Source organism: Sycon ciliatum, chromosome 8 (assembly GCF_964019385.1).
Source record: "Sycon ciliatum chromosome 8, ocSycCili1.1, whole genome shotgun sequence".
Classification (NCBI taxonomy): domain Eukaryota; kingdom Metazoa; phylum Porifera; class Calcarea; order Leucosolenida; family Sycettidae; genus Sycon; species Sycon ciliatum.
In genome coordinates, this window is record NC_088650.1 from 24,008,551 (window position 1) to 24,035,950 (window position 27,400).

The window sequence follows — 27,400 nt, forward strand, 5'->3', positions numbered from 1 at the left end:
AAATCGAGTGAGAAGTCAAGCAGCCACGGGGCGCTGGCCTTGCAGCTGTGAGTATGCATACGGTACATATTCACATGACTCTATTGTATGCTGGACACTGCTGGTCCATTGTTGCAGTGTGTAAGTGAACTGCAGAACCTATTCCGTGATGAAACACCTACTCTTGAAAGACTGATTGTTTGAGCTAATTGTCTTTTACTTCACTCTCATGCTGCTCATATAATTATACCATACGCCAGAAGACCCTAAGTTAGTTCTAAGATTTTGTGGACCATATGACCATGTGGTACTTTCACTCTACAGCCAAGTCAACCCACTTCGTCAACACACAGGGTTTTCCTCAGACACAAGCGAATGGTTTACTCCACTCTGGAGAAGGACACAGTTTGCTCTATCGAACACCAACCGCAGATAACTACGGAATGTAGGACGTGCAACAACTGCTAGAATATTGAACTGTCGTCCACACAAAACAAATAAAGACAACTGAAAACCAAAACACATGCAACTGCCAACATGCATGTAACAGCGACTGCAAGCCAGAACTACAGACTCCGCGCAGGGAGGAACAGGGGAAACAGAGGTAACGCTTCCGACTCCGAGAGCTTCGAATAGCAGCGGACAACACAATACATATGAACAATGATGAATTGCCTAATGGCTTGGTCGTTGTTAGTAAGATTGCCTGAATCCTGGATGTCAACTCAGTCTAGGTCCCACAGATCTGGGATGGTGCAGGAGTCGGAAGTTGCATCAGTTAGAGAAACGATAGCTGGCATGGCTGCTCGTAGTGCTCATCGGCATAGCTGAGTGCTTGGAGTGACGTGTTCGGCCAGTCACCACAAAACCGACTGTGGTAGGCAGAAACTGTAGTACTGGCGGAAGTCCTCTGGTGCTCCCCGTCATAAACTCCCAGAGGAAATCTGCACCGATCAAGATGACTGACTATCTTACAGTCAATGGCGATACTGGTTGATGCTGCACTAGCTCCTGTTGCGCCAGATGCTGGTACCTCGTCAGCCACAGGCTGATCAGCTACTATGTTGGTCCTGCTGTCAGATTTCTGTTGAGATTCAGGGCAGATCGTGACATGATGGTGACTCTGATTGGTGACCCATGCGAGAACACACATTACACTTGCGGGTGGCCTTGCACTGAGTTCACCGGTGCCCTGTGCGCAAACACACAAAGCAACGCTTCTGTTCAATCAGTTATTCTTTCCACTGTGCTACTGTTGTGTATTTCGTGCAGCTCTTGTCCAGGTGAGATCCGCCGCAGAATGCACACCCTCTCATACTGCTGGCATTCCAGTTACCATCAGACCGCTTCCTTCACGTGAACTTGCATGCGCCTGTCACCAGTTCACCTGCAGAATAGTGAGTGGCATCTTCTGCTGTAGTACCGCCTGTGTTTGTGCGGCGCAGAAAGGCGTCTTGCATGATAACATAACGCTTCAGTGCTGTTCTGAAGTCGTTCAGTTTCCATTGTGTCCCTGCATCTGAAAAGCCTCGCGATTCTTCGTCGTCAGGTTTCGATTCGTCCAGTTGAATCAGCGTTCGTCATGATCCGTATCTTGGTCACAGCACCATGTGACGATCTGGTGACATCAGACGGATATAATACACAAGAGACAATTGTGATATTTCTACGTTGTGTTTACTTCAGATACATAATCTAAATAAAAGGGGGTTTGTCAACCGACAACCGCTCTATTTAGTTGCTATTCACTCTTTAGATGAAAATTCTTATATTAATTATGTCGAAAAATTATGCGGTTGTCAGTTGACAACCCCCCTTTTATTTACAATGCAGTTGCGTGATGTCCACCACTTTCTGTGCATAATCTAAGAGTCCTAAAACAGCCACTGACTTCCAACTACCAAGGGAAAGCAAGCCCAAGCGCAGGAGAACCGTGCAGCGCGGGTACGTGACATATATCGTAGTAGAGCTAGCTGGCAGGCAGGGCATGATCAGGGGTTCAGGCCCTGCCTGTAAGCGCTCTGGTTGGCTCAAACCCTGGCAACAATCACGTGACATGTCCGAAAGTACAAGTAGTTGCGATTTATGCTGAAGTTCAAACTGATGGAACACGTGCAGCGCTACACCATGAACCGTGTGGAAACAAAAAGAAGTAGCAGGGGCGTAGCAGCCGCTCCGGCCGGTCCGGCTTTGGCCGGACCACTTTTTCGCCCGACCACGACCACCATAGTAAAACAATGCCAAAAATGCCCAGAATGCAGGATTTTGTACCCTAATTTCAAAAACATTTAGGGGGAGATCTCCCCGAACCCCCCCCCCCCGGCCGGACCACCGCCAACGGCGGTGCTACGCGCCTGAGTAGAGGAGACACGGGATAACAGACATGAACTCAGGGTCAAACTGATAACTGTGAAACGTGAATGCATGCAGTATATGGAGACAAAACAAAGTCACAGAATTCAGTACGTAACAAGTACTACACACTAACCTCGTACATGTGAATGTCACGACACCATATGAATTAGCTCTTACACCCCACTTATGTTTCAGTCAGTAAGAGTACACATGCGTACTTACGTTGACTCCATTTTATCTGACTTGTCCAACACCATCGTTGTGAGCCTTCGGCACTTGGGAATACACAGGACAGATAAGATAGCAGCAAGAGCATCTCCCCGCTCTGTGAACACAGCTCAGACGCCATGCTTCATGAGTGTGTGCCCATGGAATACAAGGACACAACAGACTTAGTGCAGCTAACGATATGGATGAATGGTCGACGGCCTGAGTGTTCTCCTTCCTCGATGAACACTGACAGTCACCACATACCATGCTTGATGTTTCAAGCACCATCGGCGCAGGCCACGTTTTTCGGCACCCACGATTTGTTCGTCCAACAAGTCGAAACAAATGTTTCTCACTTGAACACTCCGTAGAGCCGCCGCTGTTGTGCCAAGGCCCATTGGCGCATGGTGTGTATACTCCAAATCTACATGTATGATGATGGGCCACTGCTGACGTTTCTGCTCTTGGACAGTGCAACGCCGCATGAAGATATGTTGTGGCTCCACAATCGCTGAGAACGCTAGTGTGCGTCCATGGAATACTAAAACACAATAGGCGCGGCGCAGCTAACGCCCACTTGGATGAATCGGACGACAGTGGTGGTGAGTGCATTCTCCTTCCTCGGTGAACACTGCTGGTCACCCCGTTTGATGATCCACCAAACACCATCGGTGCAGGCCACGTTTTTCGGAACCAGCCATTTATTCGTCCACCAACAATTGAAATTAATGTTTCTCACTTGAACACTCTGTAGAGCTGTCGCTGTCGTGACAAGCCCGTGTATACTCCAAGTCTACATGTAGGATGAAGAGTAACAGTTACTGCTGATAATGAAGTTTGCGCTCGTGGACAATACAACGCTGTGTGAAGTAAATTGTGGCTCCACAATCGCTCTGAATGCTAATGTGTGTCCATGGAATACTAAAACACAATAGGCGCGGTGCAGCTAACGCCCAATGTGGATGAAACGGACAACAGCAGCGGCTAGAGCGTTCTCCTTCCTCGGTGAACACTGCTACAAGACATTATGTTTGAAGGGGAAGTTAATACCCCTCGGGTCCAAATTTTTTTTGTTTGAAACGTGGCTACAAACGATTGTACTTTGTTCCGTTTGATATCTAGTGTACGGAGACAAATTTTTATCAAGTTCTACCGGCCGGTTTCACTCGGGGGCGGGGCCAAACATAGCATACTCACAATTGCCAATTTAGGCCAAAAAATACCGGAAAACCATTTTTTTGGCCGTAGCACTGGTAGTTACCCCCTTTTTCTTGATGTCCAACATCAGGACAGTAGTATACTTGCTAAATATCAGCATAAGCTGTAGAAGTGGGTAGAATTCTGCTAGAAGGTGACCTTTTTCTCTTTTCGGAATCATCCCATTTCAGCGCACACGTCCCTCATATTAGCCCCGCCCACAAGTATTTGACACTGGACTTGCCCTGTATTCGATGGTTATGCTATCATAACCTAATAATGGTACTGTGTAGCAAGTTTGAGCAGGTTCTACCGAAGGTAACTCGTGAAATAAAACTTTGAAGTTTCAAGTGATGCCATATTTCAAGAATCAGCACATTGCACTGGGACATTGTCCAACGCCTTAGAACCCCTAACTCCACCATATGACAGATACGTGTCTTACAATAATTGATTGCAACATCTTCCGAACATAGTAGTAGAGCTTTGGATCAAGTTTTAGCAGTTTCCACAGAAGCCAACTACCAAAATAGAACTTTGAAGTCGCCCACATACTAAATGCCATAGCTGAGCATGTGCATTGAGTGTATGGTCTAAAGGTTTTCACAACTAGCTCCAATGCGGCAGATACGTGTCTTACATTACTTGATTGCAACATCTTCAGAACATAGTAGTAGAGCTTTGGATCAAGTTTAGACAGTTTCTACCGAAGCAAACTACCAAAATAGAACTTTGAAGTCGCCCACATACTAAATGCCATACATGTAGCTGAGCATGTGTATTGAGTGTACATGTATGCTCTAGTGTTTTTCACAACTTTCTCCAACATGAAGCCGATAGTGATGTGGAATTTGTTGACTGCTTTGTCCAAAAAATAGTGCTGAAGCAATGCACATTGGGCACTTTCTACTGGTAATGTAATTATTATAAGTATTATACAGTGTTTGCTGCCAACATAGCAAGAAATTCTTCTATACTAAATGCGTATTCCACGGGCACGGTCCAATGGCTTTTCACTTCACATCTAGCCACTGTTCTTCGTGCATTACTTGAATGCTTAGTCTCCGTGGTAATGAAGCTAAGAGCCACACTGGAGAAGTTTCTACTGAAGCTAACTATCAAAAATATAAATTTTCCAAGATGCTACTATTACAAAAGCAGCAGCGCAGATACTGCAAGCAAGCAACAATGAAAATCCTCCTTACAAATGCTGGTGGAATCATGTCCAAATTTGGAGAGTTTCAACACGCGCTTGTATCCTCCAAAGCTGATATCGCTGTTGTTACTGAAACCAAGATCACCGCAGAGAAATTCTCCCTTCACGAGTCAGCCATCCCAGGGTACTCCGGCCCACTCCGGCGTGACAGGACTGAACATGGTGGTGGCATAGCAATCTGGATACGCAGCCCATTGGCGTACCATCATCTAGATCAGTACGACTCATCTGTTCACGAAGTAACTTGGCTCACAGTGCAGTCTGCCCATCATGGTAAGATAGTGCTGGGTGCTGTATACAGGCCAGGATCCGCCTCAGACACTGATATTTCAACACTTGAGCACCTCGATCGATGGCATCCTGGATAGCGTCAGAAAACACGGCACCCACACCATGCTGGTCGGAGACTTCAATGTCCACAACACGGCTTGGCTCGGCAGCTCTAAGACCACCCGTGCAGGGGAGTACATGGAGGAACTAAGCGCTGCCCACAGCCTCATGCAGCATGTCCAAGAACCAACCCGAGGTCTCAACACCCTGGACTTAGTGCTCTCTGACTTCACTGGTACTGTGACCACCGGTATCTCGCCGCCGATAGGAAGGTCAGACCATTGTGTTGTCCACGCTGTGCTCGCTCAAGCCCCGCTAGAAAATGAGCCCAGCACACGGAGGCGTGTGTGGCGATATGGCCAAGCCGACTGGAACAGACTGCGTGCCCACTACCGTCGCATTGCCTGGGCAGCTGAGTTTCCGGAGGACCCAGAGGAAGCATGCAGCCTTGTTACTAGGCACATCGTGTCTGGGATGCTGCAGTTTATTCCCCACAAGATGCTGGAAACAAAGCCGTCCGATCCGAGCTGGTGGACACCAGAATGCACTGAGGCTCAACGTGCCAAAGAGAAAGCATGGAAGGCCTGGCGTCACCAGGGGCCCAGCGAATGCCTGAAGCAGTCGTTCATGACAACTGTCACTCAATCTATTACAACCCAACATCGTGCACAACAAGCTGAAGAGCAGACAGTCCGAGAGCGTCTCACACGTGGTTCCATGAGAGACAAGGACTGGTGGAGGAATGTCAAGCGCGCCGCCGGTCTGGGTAGGACTACAGACGTGCCAACACTCACTGATGCTGACGGGCACGAGCACAGTACATCGAAAGCCAAGAGCGAGTGCCTTGCTAGATTCTTTGCTGAAAAATGTAGCCTTGGGGATAATGACATCGACAATGCTGAGTTACCAGCAACACCCCGCACTACCATTCCGGGCCTGCAGCGCATCCGCTTCCGCGTCTCTGAAGTCCAACAGTGCCTGAAGCGTCTCAACACATCCAAATCCACTGGTCCAGATGAGATCCCAGGACGAGTACTCAAGGAGTGTGCAGCTGAACTAGCACATCCGCTGGCTAGATTGTTTCGCCTGTGTTTTGCAAATGGAGTCCAGCCACAATCATGGAAAATTGCCCGTGTCGTTCCAGTGCACAAGAAAGGACCCAAATCCATGATGAAGAACTACCGGCCTATATCTCTCCTGACAATCATCTCTAAGATCATGGAAGGTATCATCAATCGGCAGCTTGTGAACCACCTGGAAACCCACCAACTCTTCTCCTCGTCCCAGTTTGGCTTCCGACGTGGACTGGGCACAAGTGACCTACTGACGGCTCTCCAGCATTCCTGGGCCACTACCCTGGCTGGCGGCGGTCTTGTGCATGCCCTGGCAGTTGATATTGCCGGGGCATTCGACAAGGTTTCCCACCCAGGTGTCCTTGCGAAGGCACAGCAATGTGGCATCCACGGCCAACTCCTGGCTTGGCTAAGGTCGTATCTCCATGACCGAAAACTGACTGTAGTTGTTGGCGGTCAGTCCTCCCCACTGTTCCCGATCAAGGCTGGAGTGCCCCAGGGTAGCCTCCTAGGTCCCACTCTTTTCCTGTTATATGTAAACGATGCAGAACAGTGTTTAGCCCCAGGCTCCAGTCTAGCTGTCTATGCGGACGATACAACACTCTATGCCCTAATCAGAAACCCAGATACCATCGCTGCTGCTTGCAATAGCCTCCAAGCATCTATTGACCGCCTGCAGACTTGGGGTGCCCAATGGAAGATAAAGTTCGAGCCATCAAAATCTCAGGCAATACTCCTTGACCGCCACAGACCATCCCTGGATGTCCCACAGCTCACATTTGATGGCATGCAGGTGCCTGAGAGCCCTCAGCTCAAGCTGCTAGGAGTGTTATTTGACAGTACTCTCTCCTTCCGGGCCCACATCCGTTCCCTTGCCGTTAGAGCCAACCAGCGACTCGGCCTGCTCCGAAAGGCATCTCGGATCCTGGACAGTGCAGGGCGCCTAACTGTGTACAAAGGATTTGTACGGCCTATAATGGAGTACGCCCCTCTCGTCTGGGCAAGTGCGGCACATTGTCACCTCCATCAGCTGGACCTGGTCCAGCGTCGAGCCATGAAGGTTATTGGCCCCTCATTGCTCCCCAGCCTGGCAATCCGAAGGCATGTTTACGGGCTGTGCTACCTGTATAAGCTGCAATGCATACCAGGTCCAGCTCTGCTCACCAACATGGTACCTCCCCCAGCAAGAGTTAACGCTGCACCCCGGACGCGCCGGCAACGCCAGTCCCTCGGTGGCCACTCTTTCCAACTCGCAACTCCTCTGCCAGCCTCCAGTCCAGAGTTCATCCGCCGCTCCTTCCCATACTTTGTCCTGGAGAGCTGGAACACACTGCCTGCCCCAATCCTCGCCGAACGCCCAACTCTCAAGAAATTGCCGACATTCAAGACCAAGGCCTACCATCACCTCCGCCAGACCAATTGGCTATGGGCCACTGAAGTCCACCAGCACTGAGAATAACCGGTTGTCTCTATTATTATCATTTTCTGTCTCTCTCTCTCTCTCTCTCTCTCTCTCTCTCTCTCTCTCTCTCTCTCTCTCTCTCTCTCTCTCTCTCTCACTCTTCCTCTCCTGGGAAGCTCCTCATGCTCATTCTCCCTTTCTCTGTCCATTTCCCCTTCCTGATGCGTAGACCAACTGTTGAACCCGAGACCACTAGGTCGGGGGAGGTTGACCTACCTCATCGGCACGCATGCCACGCTCCTCTGTGTTGTCAAAGTTTGCTTGTCCACTTTTGTCTACCTCCCCTTTTATGTTGCTGGCCAGTGCTTTGTAGTAAAAAAAAAAAAAAAAACAACATCAAGTAGCTGTGTGCAATGCCACTCTGTTGAACACAGTAAGGAAAATCGAGTCACTAAACCCCTATTTGCCAGATACATGCTGTTGAGACTGATAGCAGCTGTATGATCTGATATGGATGGCGGTTCCACACTGACCAGCACATGTGCACGCGCACAGGCAGAAGAACACACAAGTAATACACCTAACGTTACTTCGAAGTACACTGTGTACATCATGTAAATACAAGCGTATATGCAAGCATCACTCCTGTTCTCCACAACCGGCAGTCCTGGGCCACTCTAGCTGGTCAGAGTGCAATAATTTCTGCAGCAGGCTTGACTTGGAAAGCTAATCACAACTGCCATGGCTGCAACATGAGTATTACCAGCGCTTTTACAGTGCTACTTGTATTATAATTATTATTGTCAATCCATTGTGGTGCATGGCACTCGTTTTCAACAACTGAGTTTATGTCATTAGTTGCATATCCAACGCCAGCAGAAAAAGCGGGGGTGGGGGCAAATTACCACGGTTCAACACTAGTCATATTGAACGGCGTTATGCCATGCCAGGCGCGCACACAAAACGCCCGCGCGAGCGCGCATGCATGTACACACCCGGGTGACACATTCATGCGACTTCATAGCCTGCGCTGTCGTTCTATGTCATAGGAGTGAGTGCACACACATATATATGTACATGTAGATTGCCTAATTTTGCATACGTAATAAAATTGTATATGTATACACACATGTGCGTGCACATATAGATAAACTCAACGGCATACGCATGAGTGTGTGCCAGTAGGGCCACATGCCAATTATCGGAATAGTCTGTGAAAGTTGCACGGCACGACAAACATTCGGACAGTCTAAAGATATGACACAATGAATGTGGAATACCCTCCAGTGTGTAAGACCATTCCATATCTATTTCGCAGCGTTTGTGATTTTCCCAGCGTCCCTGTTGATATTTGATGTCCTCACTTGGTTGATGACACAGTCACAAATTATCAAATTCACCTCCAATGCCATCCAATCTGCGTTCCGCGATACATGTACAGTGAACGGTGTTGAGGAAAGCCATGCAGCAATAAAACAGTCGAGACTCCCAAGCAGAGGATACAATTCAACAGCGTATTGAAGTACGAATTGTTCTAAACAATTTTCAAGACACAATTACAAAATTTGAAGTGCGTCTTGAAACGTGTTTGAAGTGCTTCGATGTATTTACCTTCGATCTCCCTGAATCGATCCATCCACAGCTACCTGACGAATTTGCCAGTCAGTGCGGGAGATGATCGAGCAAGTAAAATATTTGAAGGTCGCGAGATGTCAGTGGCACTGGCAGGAAATCTACACAAGCGTGTTCAGAAAATTTTCTAATACTCAGGCATGATTCAAGAGCGGACTTTGATTTCTCCCTTCTTCTGGTACGAGCACCAGTCGACATTGCATTCTTGGAAAATCTTCTGCCAGTGCTGCCTTCTCCTTTCATAGAAAGAACGAGCGAAGAGGGACACTAGCAGCAGGTTCTAGCTGGGTCGCCAGAATTGCAGAAAAGCAAGAAGACGTTTTCCTACAACGATTGATCGCACAAAAATCATCGCTACCGAAAAATTTACTGAAAATCTACACTTTTCAAACGATGCGCGCGCAGAGGGTGTGAGCCACCGTACCTTAGGCCCCGGTCACACATGCACTTTTTTTGGCGGTTCCGCCAAAGCGTAACTTACGCTTCCGCCGTTGCCTCGGCAACGGCGGAGGCGTAAGTAACGCTTTGGCGGAAAGTTTGGATTTCGCTACGCCAAAAAAATGCGAGCGGACCCTCCGCTTTCGCGGATCCGCTTTGGCGGAACCTGCATGGTAATGGCTTTGGAGTTTGGTGTGCTACTTCTGCACTGAGTTCTGGTGTTGTTTGGTTGCCGTTTGGTATTCAGTTTTCATATTGTTCTTCTTTGCCAATGAACTGTACGTTCTGGAGATCTCGCAAACAATACTGCATCGTTATGAGTGGATAATTGGTGAGGGAATCCGTCTCCCAACTCATTGGCCCCGATCGCGGACGATCTCCAACTCTCTCCAAGCAATACGTCCACCAGAGTATGCAACACTAGGACTGCAACCAGGGAGTAGTAGAGTAACGTTACTCTGCCACACCCTCACTGCAACTGCAGGCATCCACGCAGTCGCTGGGTCGATGATGGATCATGGAGGAGGCAACGACACCCTGCTATAAAACAATTTGAATTTGATATTGATGTAAACTAAACTAATATTCAAATACACCCGTGCTGGGCCGCAGTGAATGTGCCCCACATCCACGAGTGTACTTGACAGGAGACATTCAGCAGCCTGTCAGCGATCCACGATAGCTCTACTTGTACAAGCGAAGGTCGCTTCAACTCGGACAAGAAGGAGGCAACGACACCCTACTATACAACTATTTGAATTAAAATTTTGATATTGATGTAAACCAAACTAGTAATATTCAAATACACCTGTACTGGGCCGCAGTGAATGCGCCCCAAATCCACGAGTGTACTTGACAGGAGACATCCAGCAGCCTAGCCTGTCAGCGATCCACGATAGCTCTACTTGTACAAGCGAAGGTCGCTTCAACTCGGACAAGAACATCTAAAATTTCATAGGACGTGCTGCATTTGCATTCTCTCCGCCAAAGCGGAGCGTTGAGGAGCACAGTAGTCTGCATGTATGTGTGACCGCTGCATCGTGTGGTCCGCCAAAGCGGCTGCGGTAGTAACGCTTTCCGCCTCCGCAAAAGCGGTGCAAGCTTTTCATGTGTGACCGCGGCCTTAGGGCAAAAATTAAAATTTCACCAGTTGTAGTCTTCGGGGTGCTGAGTCGAATGGTCTTGGTCCGAGAAAGCTGAGACGCTCCCTTCCTACTTGAATCCCAATCGAACTCGCGCACTTCCACCGAAACTGGGTGACTGCGCCCTACTAGATGGGGATTTGTATGCAAAATGTCACTAAAAGCGCCATTTCGTTCTTATAAAAGCACGGATGACCGCGATTGGCCCATATGTTGTAGTCTTTTGGACGCTGAGTCGACTGGTTTTGGTCCGAAAAGGCTGCGATGCAGCGTTCCTCCTTTATTCCCAATCGAACATGGTTGAAGAAGCGGTCACGTGCTCCTGGGTGCCCAAATCACCTGGTCACCGCGCCAGCAGGCGACAACTGTTACTTTCACACCAAGGTTCAACTCGAGTGACAGGACTGCACCCAAAAAAGGTCAAACAAGCTAGTAAGTTGTACCCTGCAGGCACGGTGACCAGGTGACTGGCGTACGCAGGAGCACGTGACCGCTTGTTCAACCATGTTCGATTGGGAATAAAGGAGGAACGCTGCATCGCAGCCATTTCGGACCAAAACCAATCGACTCAGCGTCCAAAAGACTACAACATATGGGCCAATCGCGGTCATCCATGCTTTTATAAGAACGAAATGGCGCTTTTAGTGACATTTTGCATACAAATCCCCATCTAGTAGGGCGCAGTCACCCAGTTTCGGTGGAAGTGAGCGAGTTCGATTGGGATTCAAGTAGGAAGGGAGCGTCTCAGCTTCCTCGGACCATGACCATTCGACTCAGCAGCCCGAAGACTACAACTGGTGAGATTTTAATTTTTGCCTAACTTCCCCTTTAATGATTCACCAAACACTATCGTTGGGGGCCAAGTTTTCCGGCACCACTGCGAGTTGTTCGTCCACCAACGAACTTTGAGTCATTCTTCAACACTTCGTAGAGCAGCCGCGCAAGGCCTTTCCTTCGCGTTAGGGTAGCGATCCTTCCTAGATGATATCGCTATTCATTGTTACTTTTTACTACAATGAGTAGTGTTGTAATAGGTCGCCGAGTGGTATCAGGAGGCACACACAAGAAGACTGACTAATATTATGTTATTCGGCTCAATCTGCCTGAAGTTATGTATACAACTGCTCCGGCTCAATCTGCCTGGAGGGACACTGAAAGGAATACAACTGCTCCGGCTCAATCTGCCAGGAGAGACTCTGAAAGGAATATGACTGTTCTGAAGAAATGAGTAAAGCATGGCCGCTTTTTATAGGGCGAAAAGGAAGGAGATCATCATAGAGTCTGCATGAGCCATGAGTCATGAAAAAGGGCAAAAGTCTGTTGTGTCAGTCCAAACAGAACTTGGGAAGGCATAGCAACAGTATCTAAATGTATAAGGATGAAAGAAGCAAACGGAACTTTGGAGGAGAACAGAGGCCAGGGAGGGCATTAGCAAATGGATGCAAACAGGATCTAGAAAGGGTCATGACTGTCCGCATGACCTCAGTCAGGGTCAGGGAGGTATAGTACAACATGTGGGTGTTAGTTCTACATGTACATACAGGTGCGATGATCTAAACTAGCAAAGATATGTAGTATGCAATCCAGCAAGCGCAAGAGAAGCACAAGTGGTGAGAAGTGATTATAATTAGCTTTGCAGGCTTGTCAGCAAAGGAGTGACAAGAGTCATGCAGTGCGTGTACGTGTACATGTGACATGATTAGAGGTCAGTAGAATAATGTAGATTGTAGTAGTCAGCTACATAACAGTTCAGTACTAGCAAGGCAGGGATACTACAGTGTTTCTCCGAAAATAAAGTCAGCTGCCATTACGCATTACTAGTGTAGGCATTAGTGCGCCTAGGCCTAGCGCCTAGCGCCTAGCGCCTGGACTTGTAAAAATAATTTTGCAAGTCTTCAATCTGACAATCATGTAACAATGTTTGCATGTACGCGCTATCCAGCCATGTGTGGTGAACAGATATTGCTTGACGTGAAACTGAAAGGTACTAGGTACTAGTACTGTAGTAGTAGGTAGCGCTAGCGAGTCGAGTCGTACGCGCGCGCTCGCGGACGCCGGACGTGTCTGACACGTGAAACGAAAAGATTTTTTTGGCGGGTAGTCGGCAAAAATTAAGTGACGGTCCCTTTACTTAGTCCTTCGCAACGTGACTTAGTCTTTGCCGTGACCATGGTGACGTGACCCAGTCTTGACCTACACAGGCTACAGTCTAGTACAGTATAGAGCATGATAGCGTTACAGGCCAGGAGAAAAATATTTTGCCGAAGCCGAAGTACAGTCTAGTACATGTACCTAGTATGGTTTGTTTACTTCTTCTTGCGATGATGTCTTTTTACCAGTGTAGTACCCAAGACAGAAGACTGCAAGAGTTTATGGACTCTTGCCACTACTCGTACTACCGAGCACCCTGCTGTTTCTCGGCAGGTAAGTAGCTCAGCTTCTCAGTATCGACAAAAGGAGTCTTGTGGAGTAGTGTGCGGCTGGCTCTGAGGATTCTGGAGACAGCGAAGTAACAATTACATTAATTTTTGTTGTGTCAGAGTGTCCTTATGAATATGAGACTGCGAAGTTGCTGCCGATTCGAGAAATCGCAGCTGGCTCTGACGCTGAGTGGACGCCGCTAGCGCGCTGGAGACAAGAAAGAGAGTTGCTCGGTGAGCGAATAGCCATTCGAGAGCGGAGTGGCCAAGACTCAGTCTGCACAAGACGAAGTAAAGGATGTCCCTCCTGGTTACTAGCTCAGAGACAGCTATTCGCCTATTCTATGCTGTGAAACGAAGGGACGATTCTTTAAGTGGAAGAACAATCGTAGATGTGCTGATCTACATGTACTTGCATGTAGTATCACCCATTTAGCTGTGTTATAGTGCTTGTAGAACTGAGTCCGTGGCAGTTGAGCCTCATGAAGAAGATCAGAGCAGAGTGTGATAGGATTAGCGCGACGTGGACATTCGCCACTGGAATATGACATCATCTATTTGCATTATGAACATGTCACTGCCTATCCCAAGCTCAAGTCTTCGATTGCGTCAGTGCAGAATTCCTGGCTGTAATTGTGTGCAGCATCCAAACGACAACAGCCAGTTCCAGAAATTACACACTGAAGGCTTGCTGGTGTTCACTAAGCACTTCAAGTGTGTCCGGAGGCAGAACTGAAACGGCATTGACGGAGTGTTACGTGAAGAAGACAGAGGTATTAGTCAGTATCAGGTGTGTCACGCATACAACATCAGGCATTATGGCAGATAAGAGATGAGACCAACAGGCTTGGCAACATCAGCCATAGCAAGAACCACAGGCATAACAAGATCCGCAGTCATAGCAGAAGCAACAGCCATGGGAAGAGCAGGCAGCGTAGCAACAGCAATCACAACAACGCAGACGCAATAACATTTTCAGTAGCCGTCCGTCTCAGTACTAACAGCAAAATACGTAGCACGCTGAATGAGCAGGATTATCGTTCCCAGGACGCAGGAGCAAAGCCCACAGCAGCATTGCCGACGGCACCAGGTATGGTCAGTTTGTTCATAATGATAATATTATGCGTTGTAGTGCGTGTGTGTGTGTGTTTGTGTGTGTGTGTGTGTGTGTGTGTGTGTGTGTTTATGCATGCATCAGCTGTGTGGTGGATAGTAGATACCAGGATAAAATTAGTGGTGGTCAATTCATCAGCCTTGCAAGCTGTTGAATGGTGTAATCCCAGCACAAGTTGCTATGTCAAACATAGCTGTTCGCCATCATCGCTTCCGCGACAGGCATGTCTGAATGTGTGTGCGTGTGAGCGGTTGTGTGTGTGTGTGTGTGTTTGTTTGTGTTTGTGTGTGTGTGTGTGTGTGTGTGTGCCAGCTAGTTCAGTTGGTAGGTACACTTATGCCTGATTGTGTTGGGTCTGTTGCCAACAGGCTCGGCTGCTTGAAGGTGCAATGTTGTACCTGCCACCTTTGTTGGTTCCAGGGTTCATATACTTTCTATTTGAAGTATACATACCTGCAGGGCCGGCGCCACTGGTACGGCCGGTACGACCATGGCCATACCAATTTCCCAAAAAGTCGGTCCACGTGGAATGTCCAAAACCGGGGAGAAAAAGTTTCGATGTATGATTTTGTACAGGGAGTCGCCCAGAGTGCATGATTTGCCGTCTAAATTCCAAACATTTTCTTAGGGAGGACCCCAGACCCCCTTAAAGATGGCCCTTCGGCCGCTCCGCGGAAGCAGAAACAGCCTCCGGCCCTGACCTGCTAACCATGGACTGCTTCTGGCTAGATTAACTCTTGTATAATCAATAGTGCTAGTGAAGCTTATATCAGATCCACTCTGATTTAGCCACCCACACTAGTAGCAAGTATTGCTTTCACTGAGGGCAGGGGTAACTGCAGTTGGATCCCGGGAGGGATACCCTGATGCAGTCAATCTTTTTTCTGCACCTTGTCCTCACCCACTTACTGAGGAGTGATAGTACATGCTCACACTCACACATTGCTCAATTGAAGCTTTCAGCAAAGAAGATGTCTAGTGTTGAAACGATCTCACCGGGTAGAGTGTACTCGTTAGCTCGCTCGCCGGAAACTCGGCTCGTTAGTGCGGCCAGCTCGTTTGCGCTAACAAACACCGTACACATGGCAGTACATGTCGACCGGGGAGTCGTAGAATATTTTTCGACTCCCTGGTCGATCGAGACGACGAGAGTCTAGTCCCGCGCAAAGTGAAAATCACTCGCAGTTACAGTGACTGTATCTGCACGACACTGAGTTGTTTCAGTTGTCATTGCAGCTTTGGTGGACTTGTCTTGTTTCGCATCTGCTGACCTGTCGCAGGTCATGCTTCTGTCAACTCTCCATTTGAGTGAAAGTTACGCTCAGTCGTTTGGAAGTTTTTTCCCGCGATGCAGCGAAGAACAGGGCTACTTGTGAAAGCGGTCTACTAGTATTCTTTCAAAGGCTGTTCAACGACGGCGTTGAAAAGACATCTCGACACCAAACAGCAGTCCGAAGTGAAGCAGCAGCAACCCCATATGCCGGCGGTGATAATTTGAACCAGCTCAAAAATATCGAACTTAGGAAAAAAATATTTAAAAATCATAATTGCCACATCGATGAAACTGATCGCTTGTTTGTTATAGATACGCTCGTTTCAACACTAAAAATTTCACAGCGTCAATAGCCCCCGTTGAGATCCCTGTTGTGATCTCGAACTCGCCAGTCGCTGAACTGATTTTATTCCCGTAGCTATGCAAAAGATGTTACTTCAGTAACGTCTGGTGCTAGCCAGGGTCCACACAGCTTTAATTCCATGTGTGTTTGTGCCGTCGGCATGACTGGCGCTATCCCGTACCGTACCATAAAAGACAGCTGGCCACAATATTCAAATAGGGCTTACAAATGCAAGATCATAACGTGAAGCAACTTGGAAGAATGAGTATCACTATGTATGCTAAGTGTAACGCATGCCGTGGGATAGTAGCATGGTCCTGTCCTAAGTATTGAAAGTAAGATAATAGTGATAGAATGGCGTTTGCACTTTCACATGAATCAGGGAGTGTATAGATAATTCTTCTCTCAGGCCAGCAACCTAAGCATAGTATCGTGATGTCATGGTGCTAATCGTCAAGGCAAGGTGCAAGGTGTACACAGTGCACATTCATTTGCTATCACAACAGCACAGGGTGATGGTTTCTGTTCTTTACAATCATATCTGAAGTATTTGGCTTGCTGTTCCTATGCGTGCATGTAGACCTAAGACTCAGTGTGTTGACTGGAGGAAGCCAAACCAGGGGTCGGTACGGCAGCAATGACAGCATGCGACGTGGCGGCGATGGGGAGAGCACACTGCCACGCCGTGCATCGTCCATTGACCCTATTCCCGAGTCGGAAGCCGACCCTCGCGGCTACGGTGCGGCTGCAGAAGTCAATCCCGGTGTGGGAAAGGACAGCACGATATCGCCACTGAGGTCACCGCCGTCCTGGTACAGTGACGAAGCTGCGCTACCTGCCAGTCTCGCCAATCAACATCTCAGCCAGTACAATAGCCTGGTCCGGGGAAATCGAACAGACGATGGCAGCTATCAGCATATTTCAAGCATTCCGTCCCGGTACAATGAGCAGCCAGATGGTGCCTCACGGGCCCGACACCCAGTTAAACGGCAGGAGTCTCAGGAACAGGAGGTAGCACTGGCGATCAGGGGAATGAACAGCCACTCACGACAGGCCATTGCTGCCCAGGCCATGGACCATTCGGAAACCCCATCAGGTGAGCTGACATGTATATCCAACCCCCCTCCCCCCTCCCCACCAATCCTGTAGGGAATCGTCACGGAAACTTCCATTGTTGTTGTTGTTGTTGTTGTTGTTGTTACTTTATTTTACTTCACCAGAATTACAGGCAGTAGAATGCCTTCTCACTAGACCAGGTCTAGTTCTCACAAATGATGAAGAATGTGAATGAACATGCTAAAGCTAATGAAAAACAAGAAATAGAAAAAGGGGAGAAAAACTTGTGTTTTATATTTTATGACGGTATTTGTATGTAAGTGACAGTGATTACATGACAAGGGAAAGAAAATAAAAAGATAGACAGAAAAGAGTAAGGAATAAACGAAGCAGATGTATGAAATAGAAATAGAGAAGTTGAGGTATTTGAGGAGAAAAGTCAGTTTGTCGATTAGAGGCCAAACCAAAAGATCAAAATGCACATGTCTGACGAATGACTCAAGACAGAGAAAGCGTGTCAAGAACATCTGGGCACAGCAGGGCTTTGAAACCCAGAATATCTTCATGGCAACGAATATTTGCCGGAAGCCTGTTCCAATACACGCTGCCCACGAATTGCATGGACGCTCGAGATGCTGGTCCACGAACAAATGGAATTTGGAGAAGACGTGAGACCTGGCCACGTGTAACACGGCGTGTGCTTTGCTCAAGACCAGGTTCAGGGATCAACAGAAAGAAAGGCGAAAATAGCATGCTTGCATTGGAGGCAAGACATCTATGGACAAAAACAACAATCTTGAGCTTAAAATGATGGATTAGTGGGGAAATATTTAATCTAGAAATAAGAGGTGCGGTCGGTGTTTGACGAGGGAGCTGAAACACAGCTCTGACTCCAGCCTTGCTGATCTTCCCCAAACGGTCGAGAAGCTGAGCTGTGAGGCTTGGGTAGAATGCTGCTGAAGCATAACACAGCTGGCTGTTTACCATACTGGTGTACCACGACCGTCGAACTCTCAGCGTTAGTGAACGCCCGTGCCTCCACAATTGCCCTATGGTTTGTGCTGTTCTACGTGACACATAGTCGACATGTGGCCTCCATGACAATTGGTCGTCAACGATCACACCAAGGTACTTTGCGGTGGCAGTCACCTCCAGTTGCTCGTTGTTGCAGAAAACATCGGGTGTGGCAATGGCTGCGCCACGAGGCTGAACGAACATGACCTGAGTCTTGCTGGCATTCATTACGAGGCCGATGTCTTCAAGCCATCGGGAGATATCAGTTACTGCTCTCGTTAGAGTTCTGCCAACAATATCTAAGTCGGGTTGGGAGAAATCAGGGGATTATATCGTCAGCAAATTCTTGGTGATTGACACAAATTGTAGCATTTTTGAAGTGTTTGTCAGAAAACTGGAGGTCCAAAACGGGTAGCCTGAACATAGGGTGGAGTGAGGCAAGGAGGGGAAAACAATGTGGGGAGCTCTGCCTTTTACGGGCATTGTACGCCATACTCGATTACGTTTTACTTTTGTGGGTAGTTTTCCATGCTGTAAAGCATTCTGTTGCTTGAACAATGTGGACCTAATCACCTCTTCATGCAAAAGTCTGTGCATTGCTTGTCAATGCAGAACTACTGTTGTGGATATTGAAATCCGATGGGATGACCGCGGCCGGCGTCCTTGCTGCATTTACCTCATACATGCACTGTAGTTCATGTGTACACTGTGAAAAATGACCAGCAGTGCTCGCCGTTGCAAGGCCAGTGTCCCTGGCCGCAACAGGACAATCATGAACATTCATATACATGATTTTACTCAATCTGCGGACAGAACTGTTTCGTCCTTTGTGGACTCGTCGGCGCAGCACAGAGGAAATGAGGCCGAACCTGATAGCAATGGAAATAAAAATTTCCAATCAGGTCCGAACGTACCTTGCCAGAGTGCTCAAACTGACAAGTCAGTGAGCCCTGCATAACGCAAACAGCAAACAGCAAAGGCACTATACATGATTTTATTCATTCTTGCTTTGTAGAGGACGGACATGACTATCAGACGGCAAGAAACGAGTCAGCGCAGAGCTCTCGGGCAGGTGCGCACTCCCAGTAATCTCAGCAGTCGCAGTCACACTCCTCTAGGCAGCAGCAGCAGCAGCAGCCAGGCCGGTCGCCAGCGCATCAGCTATCACTGCACGACGTGATGGGGTTCCTCAACAGCCGCGGTACGATGGCTGTAGCCAACGCCGCTGGGTATCTTTAGCATGCATTGTGTGTACCAATCACCATGTCAAAACTCAACTGAGGTGAGGAGCAAAGCAGACAATCACAGCATAGAATGAAGGCTGACTCCCTCCCATTGGGAGAGCCTATATGGTAGCAATGCAAGTTTTTTTTAATTTTGATGTTTACTTGAAACATCAGAGAAATACCGTATCATTGTCAATAGATGATATGCCAAATAAGCGCTCGAAAAGTTGAGAGGGCAAGCGATTGATGCGCCCAGGCTTAGATTGTCAAGTGCACGGGATGTGCAAAGTACACGGATTTTAGGCTTGTTGCGTGCTTACGCGATCAGGTGCTGCACGTGCATGAATGGAATGCATGCAGTTCCACCGTTACTGCATTTTAGCATTCCGTCGGAGAAAATTTTCGGATGAAGAAAAGGAACTCTGACACCTTTGCGCATAGTTTGCTTTCAATTTTTCATTTTGATACCCGGATATGGCAGCAAGAAATAGTACCCCAGCAATTGCTTCTCGTTTTGCGAACCCACCTGTGGGCGAAACGATTGCTAGATGGACTTTTGCTCAGCTGAAGACTTACGTGAGGGAGAGATACCGGTAGATGGAAAGCGAGATGATTTGTTGCAGAGGAATGACCGAAAGAGTTCATTTTATTCTCAACGCCCCAGAGCTTAGTTAGGACGGGGGACAATGATGGCAGTCGGCGACGAGCAGCGAAAGGGCGATGAAAATCCGTTCCTCCTTCACTGGTCGCTACAGCAGCGAATACCTTGACACCATCTGCATCGGGAACAGAAGAAGCTGCTTCTCCGGCGAATCCATCAAATCATAGATGCTGCTCAACAAACAGACGCAGAATTTCCCGCCGAGGCCTGGAGCCATCGCTCAGAGGATTTGCTAAGTGGTGCTTCTGCTAGTGCTGAACTTCAGAATCGAGAAAGGTACCTAACGACACAGAAACCATTCTGGAATGAGTCCTTCTTCTCGCCATTCGTTTACAGTGTTGAGTGTTGCTTCCCAGAGCCAAAGGATTCTGGACCGCAGAGATACTTTGTCAAGGCATCTCAAAAGAAGAAGGAGAGCTGAGTGTGTGCTACAGTGCTAAAAGAAAGCATGTACTCGAAGTGATGTCTGCATAATGCACTTGTACTGCAGCATTGCATGCTCCTTCCACCACATTGTTGCATTGTGCTGACCCTCAACTATTGTGAGATGAAAGGTATATGCAACCTAGCAACAACAGCAATGGGGCACAATGGCCAAGGAACGTAGTTGCGAAAACCCTTATCAACCACCTGGGCATACTGACACTGGCAACATTGATTTGCCTTTGTACTGGGAAATCCCGCCTTCACAGAGAACGTGCTCCTAACAGAGGCAATAGCAATAGAGCGCCATACCCAACAGTAGATTGGCAGCGGCATATGGCATAGGCTGAGGAGCAAGACCCTGCCTGCTTCGCGGTTTCACCTCATCCCTCGCCCGAGTGAGATTACATCAGCGTTTCTTCCCTCATTGCTCCAGGCAACCAGTTTCTCATGTGCTTCCGCTATTAGTCAGGGCCAGCACAAATAGAGTTGTTATATTATTGTTGTATTTATTATTTTACTAGTGCCATCCCTGCAGACAATGCGTCTTTTTACAGGGTGCTCGAGGTAAATGGAGACAAAAAGTTGAATGAAAAGCCGAGGCTGCATACTGCACCATTACGTATTGCAAAAGAGGTTATGTAGAAGGTTGTTATAACATAATCGCCTTCTACGCAGCCTCTGCGGCATGACCAAGGAGGCTGCCTAGCAGCTCCCGATGGAAGAAAACTCCAGCTATCAGAGACCAGGTACCTGTATGTTTTGCAAAGAGAAGCCATGTCGTGAAGCAGCAATAGGTAAGGCTAAAGGGAGGGTGTGCTATCCCCTGGTCAAGGCTTCCGTAGCCAGCGTAGGGTGAATATTTGACCTAAAAACAAAGGAAACTCTGCAAAGAGGGGGCTGTGGCGTTATAGCATGGCGGCCATGCACACATTTATAAAACAAGGCAAAAACACAAGGTGTAATAATTATTATAAGGTTATAACGGATGGCGACTGGAATATTTTGTGGCGGTGACAAAATGGTGGCTGCTGGGTAGCCAAATGTTATCTTGAGACTCCGCTTGAAACGTCGAATGAGTGTGTTGCGCAACTTGGTTACTGATACCGTAGAATCCCGCGGATAAGCCCACCCGCGTATAAGCCCATGCCCGCGCATAAGCCCAGGGTTTGTTTGAACATCACAAACCTTCATCGTACAAGCCCATGGGCCTAGGTCATACCGAGAGTCCATAAATTATGGACTCTTGGCCATACCATGTACATAGTACGTGCACATTATAGTTTTTTCCGTACATTTCAGCACAATCATCCGTTGTTTTTGTTTACACAGTGGTTTTCAGCAATGTACTTCTCACTTCCTTGATACACAACTTGGTGTCGGCGTATAAGCCCATGTCCGCGTATAAGCCCATGTTCTCGTATAAGCCCACCGAAATGTCCTTGTGAAACAGATAAGCCCATGGGCTTATCCGCGGGATTCTACGGTATGATGACTTGTCTTTGAATCTGGATACTAGAAATCCAAACATGCGACTGTTAGTCATTTCGCTTTAAAAAAACTTAATTTTGCTACTTCATTCTTGCAGTCACCCAGATTGCATTGAATACTGTCGAATGCTTCCTCCAGCATAGGGACAGTATGCCTGGGATATCACTACAATTATAGGTATGTCTTCAGGCAGCTCCCGTGCAGTAGCTCACGACACGAGGTAGAGCGACGCCGGTTAGCATCAGCCGCTGTTGTCTTGGCGGACCAGATTGAAAACTCCAGATACAAAATGAAATGTTTTACCAGTCTTGCTCTGGCGATTTTCTCCCCTTGTACATAATCTTCTGGCAAGAAATGGTCAGAGCACACCACTGTAGTGTCACTTTCTTTTGCTCTCCTTCCCTTTCCTCCCGTCGAATAGCAACAGTCCATTTCCTTCACAGTTCAGGATGATCATGATGATGGAAATTTATGGAAAAGACGAATACCATTTGCTGGGGCCGGGTAGTAACGCCGGTCACAAGTACATCCTGGAACACAGCAATGGTCGTGGTTGGTCGGCATCCGAAAACAAGACAGCGAAAAATCACTCCAGCCGCTATAAAGCAAGCAAAACTGTTTCTTCTATCCAGATTTACAGCGTTAGTTTTTCAGTAATCTCAACGCCGAAGGAAGTGCTAAAACTAGTAACGGTGGAACTGCATGCATTCCATTCATGCACGTGCAGCACCTGATCGCGTAAGCACGCAACAAGCCTAAAATCCGTGTACTTTGTACATCCCGTGCACTTGACAAGCTAAGCCTGGGCGCATCAATCGCATGCCCTCTCAACTTTTCGAGCGCTTATTTGGCATATCATCTATTAGAGACTGTAAATCTACAAGTAAGCTGGAGGTTTGTTCCAACTTTCAGTTGGCCAAGTAACTATCTAGTCTTCTACTGCTGCTGCTGCTTCTGCTGCTGCTCCCCGTGCTGCTGCTGTTGTTGTTGTTCTTGCTGCTGCTGCTACTATTTCTGCTGCTGCTGTCCCTGCTGGTGCCGCTATTTCTGCTGCTTCCCCTGTTACTGCTTTCGCTCTTGCTGATTTTCCTGCCTCTCCTGTTGTTGTTGCTGCTGCCTCTCCTGTTGCTGTTGCTGCTGCTGCTTCAAGTTCAAATTGAGAATTATCCACCAACAACATGCCAGCAATTGACCATTTTGTGAATGTGTGTGTCTTCTTCCTTGCAGGGATCTTGGTGCCATACCAGCCTTGGTCGGTCCCATTTTGCAGAGAGATGAAAATTAATGGTGCAGCACGCTGCCGTGGGTGTGCTAAGAAACATGTCCTACGGTCCTCACAGCGTCCCTAATAAGGTATGAGTGACCTAGCTGCGTCAGGCGAAATTACTGGTCAGTCGGCGTCACGCATTTTTCACAAAAATTTGCGTTTCACCTGCTGGGAGAGTATGCGTGTACTCGAGTCTCATCCTGAGCACGTTTTTTTCTTCTTTTTTTCAGCTCCAGTATAGCTGTATTTTTCATTGCAAAGCCGTCCTCGATTGTTGTGTTCGTTGTTCAAACGAAGTGGACATTCAATCACGAAGGCAGAGGACATAGGAGCCTGATTGGAGTTTCTCGTGGCATAGGACGGCCATACAGAGACACTTTGGGATTTTCTGAATATAAAATACCGTACGCACGATGCTGAGATCAATTTGTGCGATATCAAATTGTTTGTGATCTACCACATCGAGCAGAATGGGATCCAAACACAAGCTTACCGACGGTTAGGCTGCCGACCTGACTGGACAAAATGATCCCTGGCTTCACCAGACGCCAGACATCGGACACCATGTCCTTTGCCGCGACGTCCATCTCCAAAAAGAACTCCATCTTCGTCGTGAAAAGGCTTGAAATACTCAATATTCAACCGAGATTCGCGGTCTCACCCTTTCTCAGATCGAATCATTTTTTGTTGTAGCAGTTGCAGGGCAGATCCCCGCCACTACTTCAACAGAAGATGGCTCCAAAGCATACCTGGAACAAGCCATATCGAGGTTGGAAGCCACCCCTCTCAGCACTTTTTTTGAAGAAATTCGAAATTTCAATGGTGGAAGATATACTATGAAGAGAATTTCAAAAAGTATATTTCGCGGAGCGATCGCTCAACCTACGTCATTCAAACTTTGCAGGATGGTTCAGACGTACATGCTAGGCATGGAACCACAGAAGATGATATCATAGCTGACACACAGAGTCACACACACAGCAGATTCGTGTGCACAGATACTAAACTAGTGGACGTCGTCATCTTCTTCCCGCTGATCTCAAATGTACGATGACGTGCTATTTCGCCTGACGGTGGGGCACATTCTTTTATAATGTGGTCAATGCTTGTTGAGCAAGTGCAGCGGTAACATGGAATTTAGAACCTTACTTTGGCGGCTAAATTTTGACTGCCATCAGGATAGAATGTCTAGAATATAGTTGGAGTTGTTTACGATTTCCCACAATAGGAATGCGTGTGGATTTGTAAAAGGAGGGGAGGGCATTTTTTACTTCAGGAAAATGTTTAGAGTGTAAATCTGTCTTCTGTCTCCTCTTTGCCCACAGTATGCTGTTTGTGAAGCAGGAGGCGTAGAGGTCCTAGTGCGGCTGTTGCGCAATGCAAGGTCTGAAGATGTGAGTACGCCGGTAATACCTGGCACTGTATGTTTAGCAGCACAAGAGCTCTTCGGAAAATGGACACTTGCTATGCTGGCCCCTTGGTGGGGTACGTAAAAATCCACTCACGTGACAATCACATTGTACATGGCATATGCGTACGTGGTATACCATCACACTCCGCCTTAGTACACTGTATCCAACTTTCATGCTGAAAAAGAAGATAATGAGCTACTAGGGGACCAGGTGAGTTCTTGGCACTGTTGAATGTGTAGACATAATTTGATCATGTTTTATTTTTTGATCATGACCAAGGAAATCCAAATAACACATACGCTCAACTACAAGATCACATGATCGCGTGTACACACCAGATCATGACAATACCAACACGTGCCTGTAGTATTCTTTATTTCTTCACCCCAAAACAACAAGAGTCCAGACTCAACTCAAGCACAACAACTAAAAGCCGCTACGTTCATTTCACGCGCGCGCGCGCGCTCACTCGGGAAACGGCACATGCTGCATGCATAACATAACACGATGCACTACTATCATGAATTTCTGAGTGGCCAAGGAATGCCACAATGTGTATGTATAGGTGAACACTACAGTGCCTGACATCTACAACATAGGAATGTATTAAATGGAATGCAAGTGTTCATGATGAGTCACCTCCACCATTACACTGCGCTCTTTAGCCGACTAGACCCTCCTGCACACAACCATCAACATCTACCTTCACTGATGAGCTATGTATTAGCGAAACAGCTGTCTGAAGGAGTTTATCAATATCGTCTACGGAAGTGTCCTCGCAATGGTGATGGTTGTGTGCAGGAGGGTCTAGTCGGCTAAAGTGCGCAGTGTAATGGTGGAGGTGACTCAACATTTTCTTCAATGGCCGAGAGCTCTGTCGCACCCTGTAATAATATGGCAAGTGTTCATGCTCATGTTATGTGGTAGTCTTCTTTGGTTGAAGTACGCTCGTGGCTGTTACACGTATTATTATGACCAGCTTGGCTCTCGCGCTACTTCACATGGTACACATGTAGGTCAGAATAAACCAGGGCGTGTGGTCCGAGTCAGAGTAATGTCCAAAGCAGACGTCAGTATTCTAGGCTGACTTTTATGCAAGAAGAGACAGAATTATAAACTGGTTGTTTTCTAAACACAATTGTATAGCCCGTGGTAACGCGGACATGCGAACTTGACTTGTTTAAGGATCGAATTTCATTGTGGCGTGTTTATTTGCGTTTTGTGTTTGAACTGTGTGTCTCCTTCAGCAATTGACATGTATGGTAAATGGCATCGCTCCTCTTCACGGAGCAACCACTTGTCTGTGTCATCTGCAAACGGTCCGATGGCCGGTAATACCCAGTCATTGCCGAACTGACACACCTGGCCCGACTCCAACCATCCCAGTCCAGCCGGTCAACACAGATTTCCTGCCCGCATCCACGTCCACTCCGCACCCCAATGTCCGGCAAGAGAACGGCCCAATGCCAGGAGTTACGACGGGCCCACTGCCAGGAATTACGATAGGCTCACTGCCAGGAGTTACGATAGGCCCGCTGCGATATCCTCTGGTGGGCTTGTCCCCGCCAATGTCGTGTTGCCCACTCATTTCGGCTTCAAAGGATCCACTACTCCGCCGCTTCAAGTGAACACCAGTGGATCAGTTTCATCTCTGGGTACGGATGTGTCGGCTAGTACGGCTTTGACTACAACCTCGGGTGCGAGGCAACCAGTGGCGGCTGTGGTGTCTTCTACAGCGCTATCTCAGCCACAGTCGCAGCAGGTTCTTGCTGATCTTTAGCTTGCTATGTGTTATGCGTGTGTGCGCGCGCGGACGCGCACGCACAATGCCATGTGTTGTGCGGTTTGTGTGCGCCCGTGCACGAGCACAATGCCATGTGTTGTCTGGTGTGTGTGTGTGTGTGTGTGTGTGTGTGTGCGTGTGCGCGCACGCATACGCACAATGACATGATGAGGGTGAGGGCAGTGTCGACAGTGGATTGGACTGTAAGTCCGACTGTGAATCGGACAGTGAGTCTGATAGCTAAGGCTGGTGGACCGCACTATTGAAGTTTTTGAATTAATTTTGAATTGATTTGAATTTGAATTGTACTTTTCAACTCTGCAGCAAATGACAAATAAAATACTACGCTATTATGTACAACATCTTCCATATCGCTCGTTTGCCAAGATCGGCTTATGATCGCTATCACTCTGCCGTTTTCCGATATCCTTTGCTTCGCTCGTGCTAGCTCTCTTCCGCTGGTGTTGCCGAGATAGTGTCCCAATAAATAAAATCCTCTCGTATGAAAGATCCGTGTTTGGGGGTAATTTTCATCAAATTTTACAACAAATCAACCCTGTGCCATCTCTAATCACCATCAATAGGAAATAAACACTCGGCAAAGGGCAACCATGATCTGCAAATCATCCAAACACGAGAACAAAATCACATCGACCGCTCCAATTTTCAATAAAAATAATATTCGTATCACATGCTGACAATTTCAATCAATGAGTCGTAAAATAACGTAAAATAACGACTTACCTAACGAAATCTAAAATTGGTTCTCCCCAACTAGCTAATGCCCTAGTTCTGGACATCAGCGACAACAAGCCGTTTCGACATCCCTAGGATCTCGGACATGGTCTTTCCACCCATGCAAAACTCAGGTTGTCTGCTTGAGACTGAAACGGGACTTGCAAAACAGCGTCGGGCCGCCGCAGGACTATAGCATTGCTCATGA

At 47.7% G+C, this 27,400-nt stretch overlaps 1 protein-coding gene and 2 long non-coding RNA genes across 4 annotated transcripts in view; 1 reads left to right on the forward strand and 2 right to left on the reverse strand.

Moving 5' to 3' along the window:
- Positions 1-444: 444 nt before the first annotated feature.
- Positions 445-27,400, reverse strand: part of LOC135822423 (uncharacterized) — a 66,839-nt gene continuing 39,883 nt past the window's right edge. Inside the window, exons 1-2 of one of the 2 annotated variants that reach the window (XR_010554489.1) lie at positions 2,557-3,551; positions 445-1,597 (exon numbers count right to left, since the gene is read on the reverse strand). This is a non-coding gene — a long non-coding RNA (uncharacterized LOC135822423). Of the gene's footprint in view, positions 1,598-2,556; positions 3,552-27,400 lie in introns of those variants that run through there. The other variant, XR_010554490.1, reaches the window with a different exon arrangement.
- On the reverse strand, positions 8,335-9,719 carry LOC135823340 (uncharacterized). The gene is made up of 2 exons (XR_010554672.1): positions 9,374-9,719; positions 8,335-9,179 (listed from the first exon to the last, which is right to left on the reverse strand). It is a non-coding gene; the product is annotated as an uncharacterized LOC135823340 (long non-coding RNA).
- LOC135822422 (uncharacterized) lies at positions 14,180-27,027 on the forward strand. The gene is made up of 5 exons (XM_065335192.1): positions 14,180-14,484; positions 16,705-17,220; positions 23,223-23,348; positions 24,588-24,656; positions 25,922-27,027. Exons 2-3 carry the CDS (start codon positions 16,770-16,772, stop codon positions 23,342-23,344), a joined length of 573 nt encoding a protein of 190 aa, XP_065191264.1. The 5' UTR covers positions 14,180-14,484; positions 16,705-16,769; the 3' UTR covers positions 23,345-23,348; positions 24,588-24,656; positions 25,922-27,027.